Raw genomic sequence first — 18186 nt, forward strand, 5'->3', positions numbered from 1 at the left:
TGAAATACTTCCTAATCCATTATCTACATGGTTTAAATAAGTGGGATTATGATCACGTTGCCCAAAGAAGTCATAATATACAATTGGCTTTGCTCAAGAACTTCCAAGCCAGTTCCAAACCTTTGAGTCTGGCTTATGGAGCAAAGTATAAAATTTCGCAAACTGTGCCCATCAGCACATGTCTTTTGTCACTTATGCATTGAAAGTACCTTCCCAAAATCTTCATTCATAACATTAGTGCCATTTATTCCTCAAGAATAAGAGCACTTAGTCTCAACTCCTGGTAAAACAAGGAATTGTGATGCTCTTCCTTGATTGACAGCTGGTGTCATCATCATAAAACTTGAGGTCCATACGCTAATTCTTTTAATTTGCACTAACCATTGTATTCTACTTTTCCAAAGACAAAAAAACAAAAAACAAAACAAACAAACAAAAACAACCTTGCACCTATCTGGGTTGCCTACCTACCATAAGCTTCAGTGTCCTTCAGTTTCCTGGGTTAATAACTATACCTGCCTCAAAGTATTATGATCAAGAGTAAGTAAAGAGTGCACATAACGAGCATAGCAAAATATCCAGCATACAGTGTTCAAAATAAGTTCTATAAATGTTAGCTTTCATCATCATTCACTCCTGGGAATTTTAAAAAGTTTTCTTTTGAATCCTTAGTACCTACTCTAAGAACTGCCACTCTGTCTCTCTGTTAGTCCCATCTGCCCTCAACGGCCTCATTGATTCAAGGGTCCTTGGTCATGTCTTCCAAGATCTCTTCTAAACATCTGTGTCAATTAGTTGGCACTGCAAAGAGGAGATCAAAACACCTGGGCCTTGTCTGTAAAGATTCTGACAGAAATGAATTAATAATATAATCCATCAGATGACCAATACCTTGAGAGTGAGGATGGAAGCCACAGGGGATAGGGGTGGCTTCATGGGCATGTGACTTGTGTAACTGCACAGGTCCCCACACTCTGAAGGGCCCCAGACTTGGTTTTATGCTCATTCAGAAATTCTCTTTGAACAATTTTCATTCTGCACAAATTATGTAGGTGGCTGCAACTGGAGATTTTTTTTATCAGAATGGTATAAATTGTTTTATGTTTTAAAAGAACTACTCCAGCTTCTGTGTTAAGAAGAGCCTATAGGAAAGGTAAGGGTGAAAGCAGGAAAAACAGCTAGGATGCTGTTGATATAAACAAGGTGAGAGATGATAGTGGCAAATGACACCAGGAGGAGGGGCCAGTTAGAGTCCATTTGTCTGCAGCTGCAGCTGCAGTAGGGGTGTCCGGCAATATGCCTGTCTGCAGCAGTGTCCCAGCCAGCTGGCTTGTGCTGCCCACTGTCAGTTCCTGCCCAGTTTCCACGCTGGCTGCCTATTAATCTGACAGCCCTATGCCTTTCCAATATATTTTATTTTCTTAAAAGATCAGGTAGTCGTTTTCTCTTCTTGCCTGTTCTTTTCCAGGGGATGGTAGGGGACCCTATGTTCCCCAAACTGTACAAAGTAACAAATGGGATTTTTTTTTAAAAATCAGGGTACATTCCCCAAATCTGGATCCCTACATGGAGAAAATGAGCTGCTGACAGTAAAACAGGAAAGAAGGGCCCTAGCTAGATCAAGCATCTTCTGTGTTAGCCCATTGTAGTCAGAACTTATTATATGTTCTCTGACAGATTGCAATTAAGTAATAGGTGTAAACATTACTCCCCCCACCAAATCCGTATGGGTTCAGTACGGTAAGAGCTACTAAAATTTATATAAATAAAAAATGCATCTAAAATACCTTCAAGACCCACAGAATACATTGTTCAACTCTTGGTAAGGAAAAAGAAAAAATTAACTTTTCAGACATTTTATTATTTTAGACATATATCTAAATTTGTACAATTATCCATATTTAAGGTGGAAACTATAAAAAGAATCATCTCTATTTATTTTTCAGGCAAACAGAAAATTCATCAGTCCATGCTAAGAATGGCATGACACAACCACCAGTAAGTTAAGTACCAGCATATTAAAAGTATATACTTCCTAACCTAAAACTCTAAAAAAAATAATTTCTTCTTTTCCATGTACTCAAAAATTTCTCTGAAATGACAAAACATGGATGATACCAATTCCCAGCCTGAATGGCTTATGTCAACTACTTACCTTCTTCTGAAGAACATTGATTTTTCTTTCCTTCACTTCTAACATATCTTTCATGTCTCGAATCTCTCCAGCCAGTGTCCCTTTCTCTTCTGTGAGGTCCTGCAGCTGTTTTGTTTTTTTATTGAGAAAAGACTCTTTCTCTTCCAGGCGTAATCTCAGTGCATCTACCTGAAGTCAGGAAAAAGAAAGAAGATTGTGGTTTTACACAGTGGTCATCAGTAACCGTTAGGCCCGGGGAGGGAACAGGGCAGCAGTGCATCTTCTCAGCACAGCATGGTCAAACCATTGCTCATGGGCACCTCAATGCCATGCATTTTAACAGCCTGTATCCACCTCAAAGTCCTGTCATATGTGAATCTGAACTGTGACACTTTTTTTAATATAAGGTTTATATAAAATAAGGCATTATGAAATAGTAGTATGTCTCCCTGCTGTGAAACCATTAGCTAGAAAACAAAGCACATCACTATTCCATTGCACAGGGAAGGCACAACACTGCTTGTGCTCTGCAACATCCTCCAGGAATATGGAGAACATGATGAGCCATGCCACAGACGTCTGGAAAAAGACAAACATGTAGAGAAACACTCCTGAAGGAGAAAAATACAAGCTGCCAAGAGGAAGGAAATGCTACTGGAGGAAGGAAATGCTGTGGAGATGACCACTCTCCAGTGTTATGAAAGACTGCTTTCCAAATATGTAAGAAAAAAAAAAGGCATACAAAAAATACCTATTTCTACCTTAGCTCAAAAATTAGATTTTTACAATTCCTGCTTTTCAAATGTCAGTAATAGACATAAGGAAACATAAACATTATTTTTAAACTTAACATTCCAATGACCATATGCAATAAAGGTTCACATGGATAATGTGAGGTTTTGGGGTGATGGAAAAATTTAATCCTCACCCTCCATACCAGGCATTTGATAGACAGTAGTTACATCAAAAATCAAGTAGTGATGCAAGCACGTTATTTAGAGATATCAAAATAACCAGGCAAAAGGAGTTGAAAACAGGTTGTCTTGGGGAAGGAAAAATGAGGTAGGGGTCTGCTGTATCTGTTCACAAATCTTGTTGAGTAGTTTTTTATACTATACTACCAGCAAGTAAAATTTGGATGAAAAAAAACACAAAAATTAAGGGAAAATGAGGTGAGAATACCATAATAAGCCAAAATAAATAGTTTTGTAAATACTGTCAAGACAGAGAATCAAAAGGCAACTTGGAACACTGGAAAGAGGACACTTTGGTTTTAGATTGGATTCTGCTTCTATCTAGCTATGAGAATCAGGACAAATAACTCTCACTCCCCCCTCCCCACCCAGCCCTCCAGCCTCAGTTTCCCCATCCATAAAACAAAGAGGTTGGAACCCCCTAAGTATCTGACATTTTATGATTTTAAAGGCAAGAATCAGTCTTAGGTAGATCAGGGAAGAAATGATGATATTAGAGATTTTAAAAAGTTATCAGAGTAGAATCTCCTTTTCTTACCCCTTTCCAAAAAAGAAGCACCAAAGCTGTGTTTCTAAAGGTCAAAGGTGATGAGAGGTTGGTGAGTAGAGAGTTTCTCCAGTTTCTATCCCAGGGAGGTGGATGAAGCAGGGAGGTCTCCACAAGGGAAGGGGTGAAACAGTGCTTATAAAGCCCTGTTGGCAGAATGACCCTGACCACATTATGAGACAGGATGGACATTCTGTGACTGCACAGGGCAAAAACAGCAGATTCCTTAAATATTTGATAGTTGTGCTTCTTCTTACCTAGGGGCCATGGATATCTAGCAGCTGGGATGTGAGAGGGATACTCATGTCCTAGGGATCTTCCTTTGACTAAAAGAAAATTCATGCCAGTTGCACTAAAGCTTCAGCATCCCAGATTCTCAAGATTGTTTAAACATCCCAGATTGTTTAAAGTCATCTCTTAATTCCCTTGCCTTTGGAGGTGTGTCAAGTAAGAAATTGCTGAGGCTGAGGTCAGAGAGGTTTTTTCCTGCTTTCTCCTCTAGGGTTTTGATGGTTTCCTGTTTCACATTCAGGTCCTTTATCCATTTTGAGTTTATTTTTGTGTATGGTGTAAGAAAGGGGAGGGTTGGTGATGGGTACTTAGGAGGGCACCTGTTGGGATGAGCACTGGGTGTTGTATGGAAACCAATTTGATAATACATTTCAAATTAAGAAAATAAAATATAAAGTCATCTCCATCTACCAACCCAAAATAACATCAATAGTTCTCTTTGGGTTTTCATCCTATTTGGAAAAAAAATGTGATTTTTACTTTATACATAAAAGATGGCATTTGGTAGGTTCTTTGGAAATTGGCAGGACATGTTGAGCACTCCAGATTATAGTAGTGGCTATAAGGGGTTACATTCCATTGAAAAGATTTCCCACAGGCTGACTAGGATTCAGTGTGAATTTGAGAAGAAACTGTGGTCCTATGAGCCCTACATTCTAGCTATCAAACATGGATGGTCTGTATCTGGACTAGAGGAAATGTCTAACATTCAAAACTTTGACGTAAATAAATTACAATTTGGGAGGTAGTAACAGATGCTGGAAAGAGTTTAGAAAAAGAGACTCTGCACTGATGAATAATATGCTTAAAATTTACTGTGCCTTCCCACATGTGTGATCTATCAGTGCCCTGCCTCATCTTCCTGAACCTAGAAGAGACAAAACTCTGGCTGTAAGAATATCTCTCCTCCAAGAATAAAATAGAGAGCAAGGATGGCCATGGTCAGCACACTGCTCGCAAACATCCAAATTCTACATGGCAGGAGGGAGCCTGTGCCAGCTAAGGTCTTCTGTTGGGAAGTTTATTTTCCATACACCCAAATGCATTTATTTAGCTTCAAAGGAATTTGAATCACGACCTTCAATCACTCCAGTCTATCCTCATAGCTTTGCAGTCTCCTGGAATCAAGAAACAAGGTTTAAGAGTCTTTTTTTAAAACAAAACTTTGACCTGAACTGTATCCAATTCTCAACCAACATTAGCCCAGTTTGCAGTAAGCAAGTATGACATCATTTCTAAAATCAAATTTTAACTTCCAGATGGTACAAAACCACAAGCAGGCACAAAGGCCTCCTGATGCACAGAAGTTTAAATACAGGGACGATCAGGCAAGAAAGAATACAGTCTATCAAAAATTAGACTATGTACTTCCAAACTGGGTCCCCTTCACAAATATTCTGATTTCACTCAACAGTGTACATCATTTATAAAGGAATCAGAAAAGCCTTGAAGGTTAGATTATATTCCAACATCAGGTAGAGACATAAAAGTTAAAATGTTTGGGAATATGAAATACCTTTCTCTGCCTCTTCACTCAACACCAAATAATTTTCAGGGCCTTAACTCTCTCTCTTAAACTTTGGCAGTTGACTCAATAATAAAACTTGGCAAAGCAAAGAGCACCATCATTTCCCAGAAAAACAAAAGAAAATTAGAACTGTATGATACAGTCAATGCACAAAGACCCATAGGTTGAATTTCCAATTTTTACATATGACTTAACCGCATGGGAACTAGTCACCTAATGTTAAAACTAGGACAATCTTTTCATTTTAGGAGAATTACTCATTTCCTTCTGATCCAGTTGTATGAATATTTGTCTGTGTGTGTGTGTGTGTGTGTGTGTATGTATGTTAAGAGCATGTAACATATGAAAATTTAACCTTTTATCTGGCAATATAAAGCATGAAACATTTGTTATCACTTCAGTTCCAGTTAATAACTTGAAAGAAAAGGACCATGGCAATAAAATTGGCAAAAATTGCCAAAATCGGAGTTAAATATTATTAATCTTGATGTCAGCACCCAGGAATTATAACCAGTTCCAATGGTGAGGTATGTTTCTATACATAAGCCTCCCGACCTTTCTGCTGTATTTTACATAGGTTTCAGAAACAGTTTCAATGTTGTGACAAAACACTAAGTGCTACTTGATGTGCCATAAATAATTTTTTAAAATCAAACGGTTCATTTCAATCTTAAAATGACTACAGCAACACTTGAGAAAATAAAAAAAAAAGAAAGAAAACCCTTGAGAGAGAAAAAGGGTCCACTTGAAAATTTTCACAGATTAAATACTACTTACTTGACAACACTTCAGGAATTGAATAAACATGCTATCACAAAGAAAAACTTTAAAAGAAAATGAAACTGGAACACTCACAAAACTCCCAATACGGTTTTATTTCACATTCAAAACTTCGTTTGTTTGTTTTTCCTGATAGTAGACTTGGATTAAGGGTATATTTGAATTTGATTCAACTTGCAATCATTCAAATGGGGGACAGTTTCAAAGTTGCAAGTATGCATAATGTACACAGCCTCCGAAGACACAAACACTAAAAATAACCTAAAGCTTGCTGTGGTAGTAAGTACTAGTTCTCACTCACAATCCAATTCTCCTGTCCTTCCTGAATACAGGGAAGGTCTCCCTTCCCAGCCCCTTGCAGGAATATGGGTCTGTGTGTTTTATTCATGAAATGTAAACAGGAGTGACATATGTCAGTTTCCATCCATGCCACCCCCACACTCTTTCCCTTCCTCAGAGATCTTGAAGGCTACATTTTCCAGATAGTGGAGTTACAAGATGGCAACCCCCCCATAAATCAGTATTCTCAGTTGACCACAAGAAGCAGGGTCACTCCCCATGTTCTGCTGCTCCAATTCTCGACCCTCAACATGGGTTGGACTTACAATATGATGTGTCGAACCACTCTGAAATTATTATAACTTCAACTGGTTTTGCTAGGGAATGGGCACCTTAAAACTAGAAAGGTTTGCTGGTCTTAGAGATTGCTATAAACCTAAAAGAAAAAGGACCAAAATTCTTCCCTCTACTCCTTCTATGTGTTGGACCTCAAAATCTCCTTTCCCCTATTCTTTCACCCCAAATCCAGAGAAGGGGAAAAAATGATGGAGAGCCAAGGACAGAGCTAAATGGAGCAAGTAGCAGAACCCTGGGGAGTGGACACTGAGGTCAAAGGTCAAGATCTTGGGAGCAGAAAGAAACATTGAAGAGGAAGAGCCCCCTTAAGCCCAGTGCCTTGAACTTCCATCTGTACAGACAAATGGCCCAAGTGGACAACTGTTTTGCAAAAGTGTCTGCCCTGCAAATATATATGTTCAAGTAACTTACGGTAATGGCCATGGACTTACCCACAGGCCTTCCAAATGTCAGGAACACAACAAAGGTGTTAGAAGCAAAATGAGGATAATAACAATACCTCCTTCATCAAGTTATTTGAGGATTAAATTAAATAACATGTAATGCACTTAGCACAATGCCTGGCACCTAGAAACACTCAATAAATCTTTGCTATTGTTATTATATTTTACTATTCTGCTTTCTACAGTTTCCAACCCAGTGATTTATATACTGTAGGAATGCAATAAAGGTTGCTAATCAGCAGCCCTAGGAAAAGTAGAGACTCAGCAAATAAGATTCTGTGCTCCAGCATGTACCAGGGTGTTACACTGTCTGTCATTTACTTTAAAATATTCCAGCATACACTGTACAATATGTGTATATGTGGAGGGGTCTATGGCTGGGTGGGTGGAGGGGTGTATTTCCCAACTGGGAATGAATTCTCCAGGGGTAGTTAATTAGCCTATGAAAGACTTTAATTAAAAGCTGACATGCCAGAGTCAGCTACCAAAAGTGCCGAGATATTCTTTATATTTGATGAACACCTGAAATTTGGTCAATTAACATAATTGATGTGAGGAGTGATTTTCCCTTGGAGATGTGAGTGGTGTTTGAGATGTGTGGATTGGTTAGAAATGCTGCCCAAGTACTCCTACTCTTCCAGGAACAAAATTTAAGATGGTGTGTCCAATGGAGAAATGATGTAAGTCATATCTGTAACTTTAAACTTTCTAGTAGCCATGTAAAAACAAGGAAAAATAAACAGATAAAATTACTTTTAATAATATGTTTAATTTGACCCACTATATCCAAAACATTATTTAAACTGTAATCAATACGAAAGACATTAATGAGGTATTATACATTCTTTTTTTTTTCTTTAAAATCCAACATCTATTTTACCCTTTCAGCATATCTCAATTAGGACTAGCCACATTTCAGGTGCTCAATAGCCACATACAGTTCATAGCCACCATATTGGACAGTGCAGGACTATGAATCTAGTAAGCCCAAAAGTTTCAACCCTTAGATTTCAATCTCTGTTGCACATAAATGCTTCAGGGAGGATTCTGGCCCAACAGCAAGCAAGGCTGGCTGAGCTCTGCCCAGAAAATATCATCACATTGACCTAGCTAGTATAAACCCCTTTTGGCCTCAAAAGGACAGAGAGCTAGAACTTGAAGGAGCACTCTGAGAAGCTGTGATGTACTACCAGAAGGCAAAGTCATGAGGTAGGAATCCTATAGCCTTCCTTTCTCTAACCATCAGAGGTTATTGATCTTTACCAAAGAGAACCACATAATGGTCAATGACCTAACTGGCTTGGTGATTCTATTGGCATAGTTTTTTGCAGTTTTGTTAAAAAGAATTCAGAATAATCATTTCTTTTTAAAAAATCTTTCACACTAATCCCTAATTATAGCAAAAGCCGCCTTTAAGAAAAAAAAAATGTCCTTCAGCAGCCACACTATCAAACACCAGCAATATAGATGAGGGTGTGTCCATCTCTTCTCCTATGCTTGGTCAGGTTATGCCCTTCTACTCTTGGATTTCCACAGCTATTTTTATTTCAGATTTCTTCTTTCTATAGGAGCTTTTTAAAAATCTACACTAACTAGAATTACTTATTCATTCATTTAACAAATATAGAGAAGTGATTTTGTGTCAGGCACTGTTCTATGTTAGAGATACAACCTTTTAACAAGACCATCAGGTCTGTGGCTTATTGAACCACATATTTGTGAAGTTGGGGGTAAAGTAGAGCAAACAAGTTACTACATCAATATAATTAGTAAACACAATTTTTAGGGTAAGTGGAAAGTAGTACAAATATAAAATCTAAAAGCTTATGTAAAATCTTTATAAAAAACTGGAATAACAAAAGGCTATTTTGTGGGTATTTGTGTTTATTGGTGAAAATGTTTATATGTGTATTTGTATGTATACAAAATAATAAAATTAATGATTTAATAAATATCAGCTATTATAAATCAAACCTGGGCAGGCAGTTTGGTATTCAGTAAAATGGTTTATTTAACCAATAGCTATGCTTTACTGTGCAATCTTGGAACACCGAATGGTCTTCACTGATCTTTAAATAAGTTGTGCTTTATACCTGTTCCACTACTTTCAAGATAATTTTGGATTTTAATAAATCTGGGTCTTTAAAAAAAAGCCTTGTGATACTAATAAGTTATGAACAGATGAGGTATTTTCTCTTTTAAAAACTTATTTTCCAGCTTTGTCCATTAAAAAGGTTTAGAAAAAGTGACTGCCTCCATAGCAATAAGCACTCACCCAAAATGCCTAGACTGTGGTCTCTAAAAACTATATCTCACTAAAAGAAATCAGTTTCATTGTAGAAATGATTAATTTTATATCTGTGGCAAGGAACATACAAAGTGAATATAGAATAGTTTATTGAATCAGAAAGCAAGAAAATTACTACAGATTAAATAGTCTTTTTATTGGCCAAGGATGGGACAATTGGATGATTGGTCGTATAAACAAACATCAGGGGGCAGGAGCAGAGTCTGGGGCTAGGTAGGGAGCTACACTAGTCAACCAATCAACCAGAGAGATAATAGCTGCCACAACGAGGATGGAGATGTAATGGAGAGGAAGACTGTGGCTGTGCTTGAGACATATTTTGAGATACAATCAAGAGGCAGCTGGCAGAACTGAGGGTTTGCATGTAGAGGGATGAAAGGAAGGAAAGAATCCAAAATAACTCCTGGGCTACTGGCTGGAGCAACTCTTTAAATAATGCAATTACTGCATCTGCAGGGAAAGACTGGGAAGTCTCAGATTTGGGGGGCAGGAAATCAAGAGGCTGGGATTAGGTTCTACATAGTTTGAGATGCAAGGAAACATCTAAAGGTAAATGACTATATAACTTGGAAGACTCTGAGACAATAGAACATGACTTGTAGTCTAACGTACATGTAGATGAGCAGTCCTGTACTTATGTCAACATTCCTCCGGAAAACACGTACTGTACATTTACAGATTAACTCCTACTTAGATGCAGCTGAGACCAAGTTAATAAACACTTACAAAGAGATGACATCTATATAGTTGAAAACCAAGGGAAAACCCTTTCCTAAAAAGATCTCTGGGTGGCTTTTTTTTCTGAGTTTTATTTATAAGGTCTCTCTTCTCCACACAGTCATGAGTATCAAGAGACTTGATCATTTCTATTATGCCCGTAAGTTCTTCAAGGAGACTAGCTAATGTCAATGATGTATTATTCTCCTATTGATCACTGCAGTCAGTAGATTAATACTCCCTGGGGGGAAAAAGGGGGTGGGGGGAGGCCTATATGATCCACTTCTGTGGGCTGGCTTTCCTTTAGCAACCAAAAGCTTATACATTTGACCAAGGAAAAAACCTAGATTGTATTTTAAGATATTTAGATAGCACAAAATGAAACAATAATGGTTGTATTATAAAGTGCTTCATATTTTAAACTATACCTTTCTCTTAAATTATAAGTATGTTCCCTTATACAATTTCAACTCAAAAAATAAAATTCAGGAATATTTAGTATTGCATAACCACATGCTGTGCTTATAAAAGTTAAGTTACAATCACCAGCTTGTTAATAACACAGTTGAGATTTTCAGGTTGTAAAGATGCATTTTGTCTTACCTACCTGTCAAAAAATTATACCCAAGACCTACATGCCACCTACTTGAAGAAAACAATGCTCAGTTAAGAGTGCTTCATATCACCTACATGGAAGAATTCATATCATATGTGGGTTAATAATCCAGCCAACTTTATAAAGCCTGTTTTCATACTTAAGTTTTTGGCTACTTCTTACACTAAAATTAGGTGGTTTTAAGTGACTAGTCCAAAGTTCAAAATTTAATGTTCAGTTCAGTTCCAGCAAATTTCTGAAAACACATGGGAATTGTAACTCATGTGTTAATACTTAAAGTTTTTGTTAATAAAACTTCCAACACTAACCTTACCTCATTGAACTTACCTCACTGGTTTTTATGCTCACTATAAAACTATAGCTGTCATAATATTTTTGAATTACTACAAAAGGAAGTAAGCCATTCCAAAGTCAATGTTATTTTGCAACATGATGATAGTTATAAATTCAAAATACTTAAAACCAATTTGCAAACCTATCAATCTTAGTAACTCCTAACATTTAAAAACCCCATCTTCAAAACATTTATTATTATCAAAAAAACAAGTTTAAGAAAATACCATGTATCATTCATATTGCATTTTCCCTTCAAGTGAGCACATTATATTTAAACATGAAGATGCATTTTAACATAAAATTTTAAAATATTGGTTCTATTTAGATATGCCATGAACTTTCTAAACTATCACTGAAGCCCAAAGAACTTAAATCACTAATAATTTAGTACCAAGATTTAAGCAATAATTTTTGTGATCTCAATTCAGTGTTTTTCAGTAAATCAAACTAAGTAATTTCCATCTGGATATGTTTAACATGTTTGTCAATAACTGACAAATTAAGAACTGTAGTCATTTTATTTAAAAGAGAATTAAATCCACATTTTAAAGTTTAAAGACTCAGACTCCAGGAGGATGGGCACTTGTGTTCAAGGATCCATGAATTTGCTACAAGAATTGTTTTATGTTGTCTTTTCTTTTCAATGATTATCTCAAAAGCTAAAATGAACTTATTCTGAATCATGTAAATAACTCCTTATACCCAAGAATTGTTAAGAGATTTCACTATCTGCCTTTGTGTTTACATTTAAGATTCCTCTGGGGTGAAGTGGAGAAAGCACAGAAGGGCTTCTTACTGCTCTTATATATTCCCTTCAAATCTTCACCATCAGACATCAAAGTGACCATGCAAACAAGAAGTTCATCAGAATTACAGAAACAACAATTGGCGAGGAAAGCAGGATATCACACAGTACACCACTATGCAGACCTCCTGAACTAGCATCTGAGTTATAGCAGTTGGCACCATATCTATATCAAGTATCAATTAATGTCCAGCAAACAATCCTTCTCTAGATAAAGTTAATAAATATCATTAGTTTAAATTTTATAGGCTTTGGCATCATATTTCCATTTAGTGTGTAATTTTGATTTGGCATCATAGTTCTGTAAGAGTTATAAGCATGCCTAGTCTTACCTTTGTGCCTAATTAAGTAGCATAAGTAACAATTATTACATTAAGAAATACTGAAAGTCTACAACATTCTTTTCATTTTTTTCTTTCAAAAGGAATTTCTTCCCAAATGTGAGACACACTGCTCTAAGTAAACAGTACTTGTTCTTTGAGATCCTCCTGGGTGTTGTGAAAATATTAAGTGGAGGGAGTAGTGGAAGTGTGTTCCAAGATCAAGCCAAATGGGGAAATGTAGCTAAGTTCTCCTGATTTTAGGCAGACATTAGCATACTAAAGTTCTGACATCCCATAACAAAGATCTTATACCTAACTCACCTTTTCCTACATCAATTTAGCCACAGAACCCATGTTTTTCTAAAACACATAATAATATCCTTCAGAAATGTTTTGGAAAAGGCACCTGGATTACTCAGTTGGTTGACTGTCTGACTTCAGCTCAGGTCATGATCTCATGGTTTGTGGGTTTGAGCCCCACATCCAGCTCTGTGCTGACAGCTTGAAGCCTGGAGCCTGCTTTAAATTCTGTGTCTCCCTCTCTCTCTCTGCCCTGCCCCCCTCACACATACACACACACACACACACACACACACACTCTCTCTCTCTCTCTCTCTCTCTCTCTCTCTCTCTCTCTCTCTCAAAAATAATAAACAAGCATTAAAAAAAAACAAATGTTTGTTCTTGAGTATGTTTCAGGCATCAAATTTTAAGGCATGGCATGGATATGAGGTGAAATGCAGACACACCACTGGATTAGATTCAGAAGGCACTGGTTCAGGGTCAACTAAATATTTTCAAGATGTGCTCTGTGACTCATACTGTTAGGTGATGCACCATAGTGTCTTATGCACTCCTCAGGGCTACCTGTGAGAGAGGTATTGTTTATAAGTAAAAACACTGAAGCTTTGAGGGCTTATAAGGCTAACTCAGTAGACTGCATTAAAGTCCCATCTTCTGGTTCAAGATCCACTCCACTAGTCTGCCTCCAGGTTCATTTGTGGCTCTGCGGGCACCTGGAGATGGGGCCTTTGGGGAGGTCACTTGCTTCTCAGGGACTCAGCTACCTCCTCTAGTACAATTTTGCTCGATGGCCTCTAAGGTCATCACCTACCTCAACTTTCATGATGTCTGAAAGCGAGTGATCCAGATATTAAAACATATTTATTAAAAAAAAATTTTTAATGTTTATTTATTTTTGATAGAAGGAGAGCACAAGTGGGGGAGGGAAGACAGAGAGGGAGACATAGAATCCAACGTAGGCTCCAGGCTCTGAGCTGTCTGCACAGAGCCCAACGCAGGGCTTGAACTCATAAACCATGAGGATCATGACCTAAGCTGAAGTCAGATGCCTAACCAACTGAGCCACCCAGGCGCCCCTAAAACATATTTTAAAACTTGGGTAACTAAAAGAGTTTGGTATTGATGCAGAAAGAAAAGGAGGAAGTCACGTACTTATGGACTTACAAAATAGAGTCACATACTTATGGAAATTTAGTATATGATAAATGCAAGATTTAGATTCAATAGAGAAAATATGGATTATTTAATTAATGACTGAAAACTAATTATCCATTTACAAAAATAATAAAGGTAAAGCCTTACCTATCTCCTTATGACAAAAATAAATTCCTAATAAAGAATTAGATGTAAAAAAAATTAAACCATGAAAATTCTACCAAAAAATATGGGGCTCTTCTTATTTCTGAAATACAGTAGTCCCCTCTGATATGCAGGGATATGTTCCAAGAAACCCAATGGATGCCTGAAACCATGGATAGTACCAAATTTTATATATACTATGTTTTTTCCCATCTCTCTCTCTCTCTCTCTCTCTCTCTCTATATATATATATATGGGAAAAAACATAGTATATATAAATATATATATATGGGAAAAGCATAGTATATATAAATATATGGGTATATATACATACATCATACCTACATACACATACATACCTATGATAAAGTTTAATTTATAAATTAGGCACAGTAAGAGATCAACAACTAATAATAAAATATAACAATTATAATATATAATAACACTTATGTCAATGTGGTCTTTCTCCTTCTCTCTCAAAATACCTTTTTCTATTATAATCACCCCCTCAGCTTATTGATGACATGAGTTGATAAAATGCCTACATGGTAAGATGAAGTGAGGTGAATGATGCAGGCATTGTGACACAGCACTAAGCTACTATAGACTTTCTGATGTTATGTCAGAGGAGGATCATCTGCTTCCAAACAGCGGTTGACCCTAAGTAACTGAAACCATGAAAGCAAAACTGCAAATAAGCAGAGGGGTGGAGATGAGTATCTATAGAAGCACTTTCTAAGCAAGAGAAAAAGTTTGAATACCATAAAAGATAGACAAATAAGATTAAATACAAATTAAAATGTCTTCATGAAAAAAGGCAAAAGGCAAACTGTAGAAGATATCTGCAAAAGCCAAATGTAAAATGCAACATGGGTTCCAGTAGGTGTAATATGTTCCCTTGGGAATAACAGAAGCAATGTGTGCTTGTGTGTGCACAGAATATTTCTGAAAGAACACATGAGCAAATAAGTAAGAGTTTATTAAATGCCTACTACATGCTAAATTATAGAAGTGATAAAAACAAGGATTAAATTAAGATTAGTCAATTCTACTTGTAAGCTAACTATAGCATCCCACTAACTGCTATGGGGACCTCAGAATAAGGTGAATCCAATCAGGTCCAGAGCTCCCAAAAAATCAACTGATCATTTGCCTTTCAAACTGACCTCTTATCATGGCAGAAATGCTGCAGTTAGAGGAACAGGCAAGGACAGTCTTTCCTGGAAGAATTATATATGGTGGTACATATTATAATTGCTATGACTATCTGTGTGTGTGTATACATACATACATACATATATATATATATATATGTATGTATACACATGTATATATGTATATGTATGTATGTATACATATACATATGTATATATGTGTGTGTGTATGTGTATACATATATATATACACACACACACACACACACATATATACATATATACACATATATATATATACACATTGTTGGAGGGCAAGTTAAATAGTTACACACTGAGGCTCTTAAACTAGACTCTTCAAATTCAAATCTTAACCTTCCACTTATTCACCATAACTTAGAGAAAGACACAATCCCCCAAAACTTAAGTTTCCCAGTCCATAAAGTGAGGATAATAATAGTACTGTTCTTTTTAAATTTTTTCTTAATGTTGATTTATTTTTGAGAGAGAGAGTGCAAGGGGAGAAGGGCAGAGAGAGAGGAGACACAGAATCTGAAGCAGGATCCAGGCTCCGAGCTGTTGGCACAGAGCCTGATGCGGGGCTCGAACCCATCAGCTATGAGATCATGACCTGAGCCAATGTCACATGCTTAACTGACTGAGCCCCCCAGATGCCTGGATAATAGTGCTGTTCTATAAGGTTTCACTGAACCATGACCTACAGGGTCATGCACTAAGAAATAAATGGAAACAATCAATGAAGAGTAGCTGCTGTTTAACAGTGAATGGTAATAATTTATGATTACTAATAATCCATATATGATTAATAAATTTAGTCACTGGAGTGCTGTATGCTAATATTCTAGCAGCTATCATTAAAAGTTAATCATACTGACAAGAATTATGGGAACATTAGTTAACACACCTATGTAGTTTCATGTGACCATCTAGCACTTTGGGACAGGTAGAGATGCTACCCTCCATTTTATAAGGCTTAAAGCCACACAGCTTGCAATGGCAAACCTGAGACTTGAGCCCACCCATGTCTATCAGACTCCAAAGGGCCTGCTCTGAAACTCATGCTCAGAATGAGGAAAGCTGTAAATATGTGAACAGTATGAATGACAACCATGGGAATGAAGAGGAATATAGCATGAAGCCAAAAAAAACAAAAGAAAAAAAGGTCATTGGTAAAATGATAGTATGTATTTTATCCTTTCTGATATATTGGTATTGGTAGGTATTGTTTATAGTTGAAAACACTGAGGCCTGAGGGGTCTCCAGGCTAACATGGTAGAACTACAATTTATAGATATATTTATTATATACTTATATACTTTATATAATATATGCTTATATAAAGTATGTTTATGTATCATATATTATATTATATATAGTATGTAATTATATATTAATTATATATAATATACCTTTACATGTAAATAATGATATAATATAAAATTAAAATATATTATTTTGGGTGCCTGGGTGGCTTCAACAGCGAAGCAACCGACTCTTGATTTTGGCTCAGGTCATGATCTCACAGTTGGTGGGATCAAGCCCCACATTGGGCTCTGCGCCACCGATAGCATAGAGCCTGCTTGGTATTCTCTCTTTCCTCTCTCTCTGCACCTCTCCCCATGTACTTGGCTCTCTCTGTGTCAAAAATTAGTAAATAACTATTTAAAATAAAATAAAATAAAATAACATAACATAAAATAACATAAAATAACAAAAAATAAAATAACAAAAAATAAAATAAAATAAAATAAAATAAAATAAAATAAAATAAAATAAAATAAATTATTTGCTGCCATATATTATATGCCATATAGGATATAATATATGGCAGCAAATAATAGTTCTATTCTCCATCCAGGTCTAAAATGCCCTGAACATTGCAGCATGTCCCAGAGAGATGGCATTCACTGACAGACAACTGTGGTAACAAAGGAACTGGCTGATGACATTTCCCCCCTACACCCCTCAGCATAAGCACAGGTCCATCTGCAGAAACCAGCGTAGTGTAGATGCACATCACCTAATTTGCTTACGCTAAGCCCCACATCCCATGCTCCAGTGGAACTGCACCTCCTAGTCATGCTTGCCTCAGTCCCAACACAATAGGTTCCCTCCCCTAGAAGACCAGCCCAAATGCCTGCTCACACAGCATCTCCTTATAGGGGAGTTTTGTGGAGCCTCAGTTCTGGTGGTGTCAACAGGTCTCAATTCACAAGAAGACCAGAGTACACCTACTTAAAACATGCCATATCCAGCAAGGGACCTAACTAACACTGCTCACAAAAAGCAAAGAGAGACTCTGCAGATGAATGACCTGAAGGATAAAGCGGCCAGGGCAAAACAGCAGAGCACATGCAGCACACACTGGAGACACTTCCAGAAGTGCCAGGCCCTGGAGAACCACACAACAGGGCACTACAGGACCTCTTCATGAGGCCATTACCCTCAGGAACAGGAGATGTAGCTGACTTTCCTAACACATAGAAATAGACATAAAGACTTAAAGTGAGAAGACAGAGAAATTTATCCTGAATGAAAGAACAGGACAAGACCATGGCCAGAGATCTAAGCAAAACATATATAAATAACCTGATTATAGAAAATTTAAAGTAATGATCATAAGGATACTTACTGGACTTGAGAAAAGAATATTAGATATGAGAGACCCTTAACAAAGAGATATTGAATAACAGAGCAGAGATAATGGGCTAAATAAAAGAAATAAGAAACATACCTAAAGGAATGAATAGCAAGAAAGAAGAATCAGAGGAACGAATTAGTGACCTAGAATACAGAGTAATGTGAAGTACTCAAGCTGAACAAAAGAGAAAAATATAATGATGCAAAATGAGAACAGACGTAGGGAACTCAGTGATTCCATGAAAGATAATATATTCATATTATAGGAGTCCCAGAAGAAGAAAAGAGAGAGAAGGGAACACAAAATTTATTTGAAGAAATAACAGCTGAA

At 36.8% G+C, this 18186-nt stretch overlaps 1 protein-coding gene across 13 annotated transcripts in view; it reads right to left on the reverse strand.

Moving 5' to 3' along the window:
• ERC2 (ELKS/RAB6-interacting/CAST family member 2) overlaps positions 1-18186 on the reverse strand; it is a 923107-nt gene that overhangs the window by 539776 nt on the left and 365145 nt on the right. For all 13 annotated transcript variants that reach the window (XM_043587674.1, XM_043587670.1, XM_043587678.1 and 10 more), the window contains one exon: positions 2156-2323. In XM_043587674.1, coding sequence (XP_043443609.1) covers positions 2156-2323 — 168 coding nt within the window. The remainder of the gene's footprint in view (positions 1-2155; positions 2324-18186) is intronic.

This window comes from Prionailurus bengalensis, chromosome A2 (genome assembly GCF_016509475.1).
Source record: "Prionailurus bengalensis isolate Pbe53 chromosome A2, Fcat_Pben_1.1_paternal_pri, whole genome shotgun sequence".
Lineage (NCBI taxonomy): Eukaryota > Metazoa > Chordata > Mammalia > Carnivora > Felidae > Prionailurus > Prionailurus bengalensis.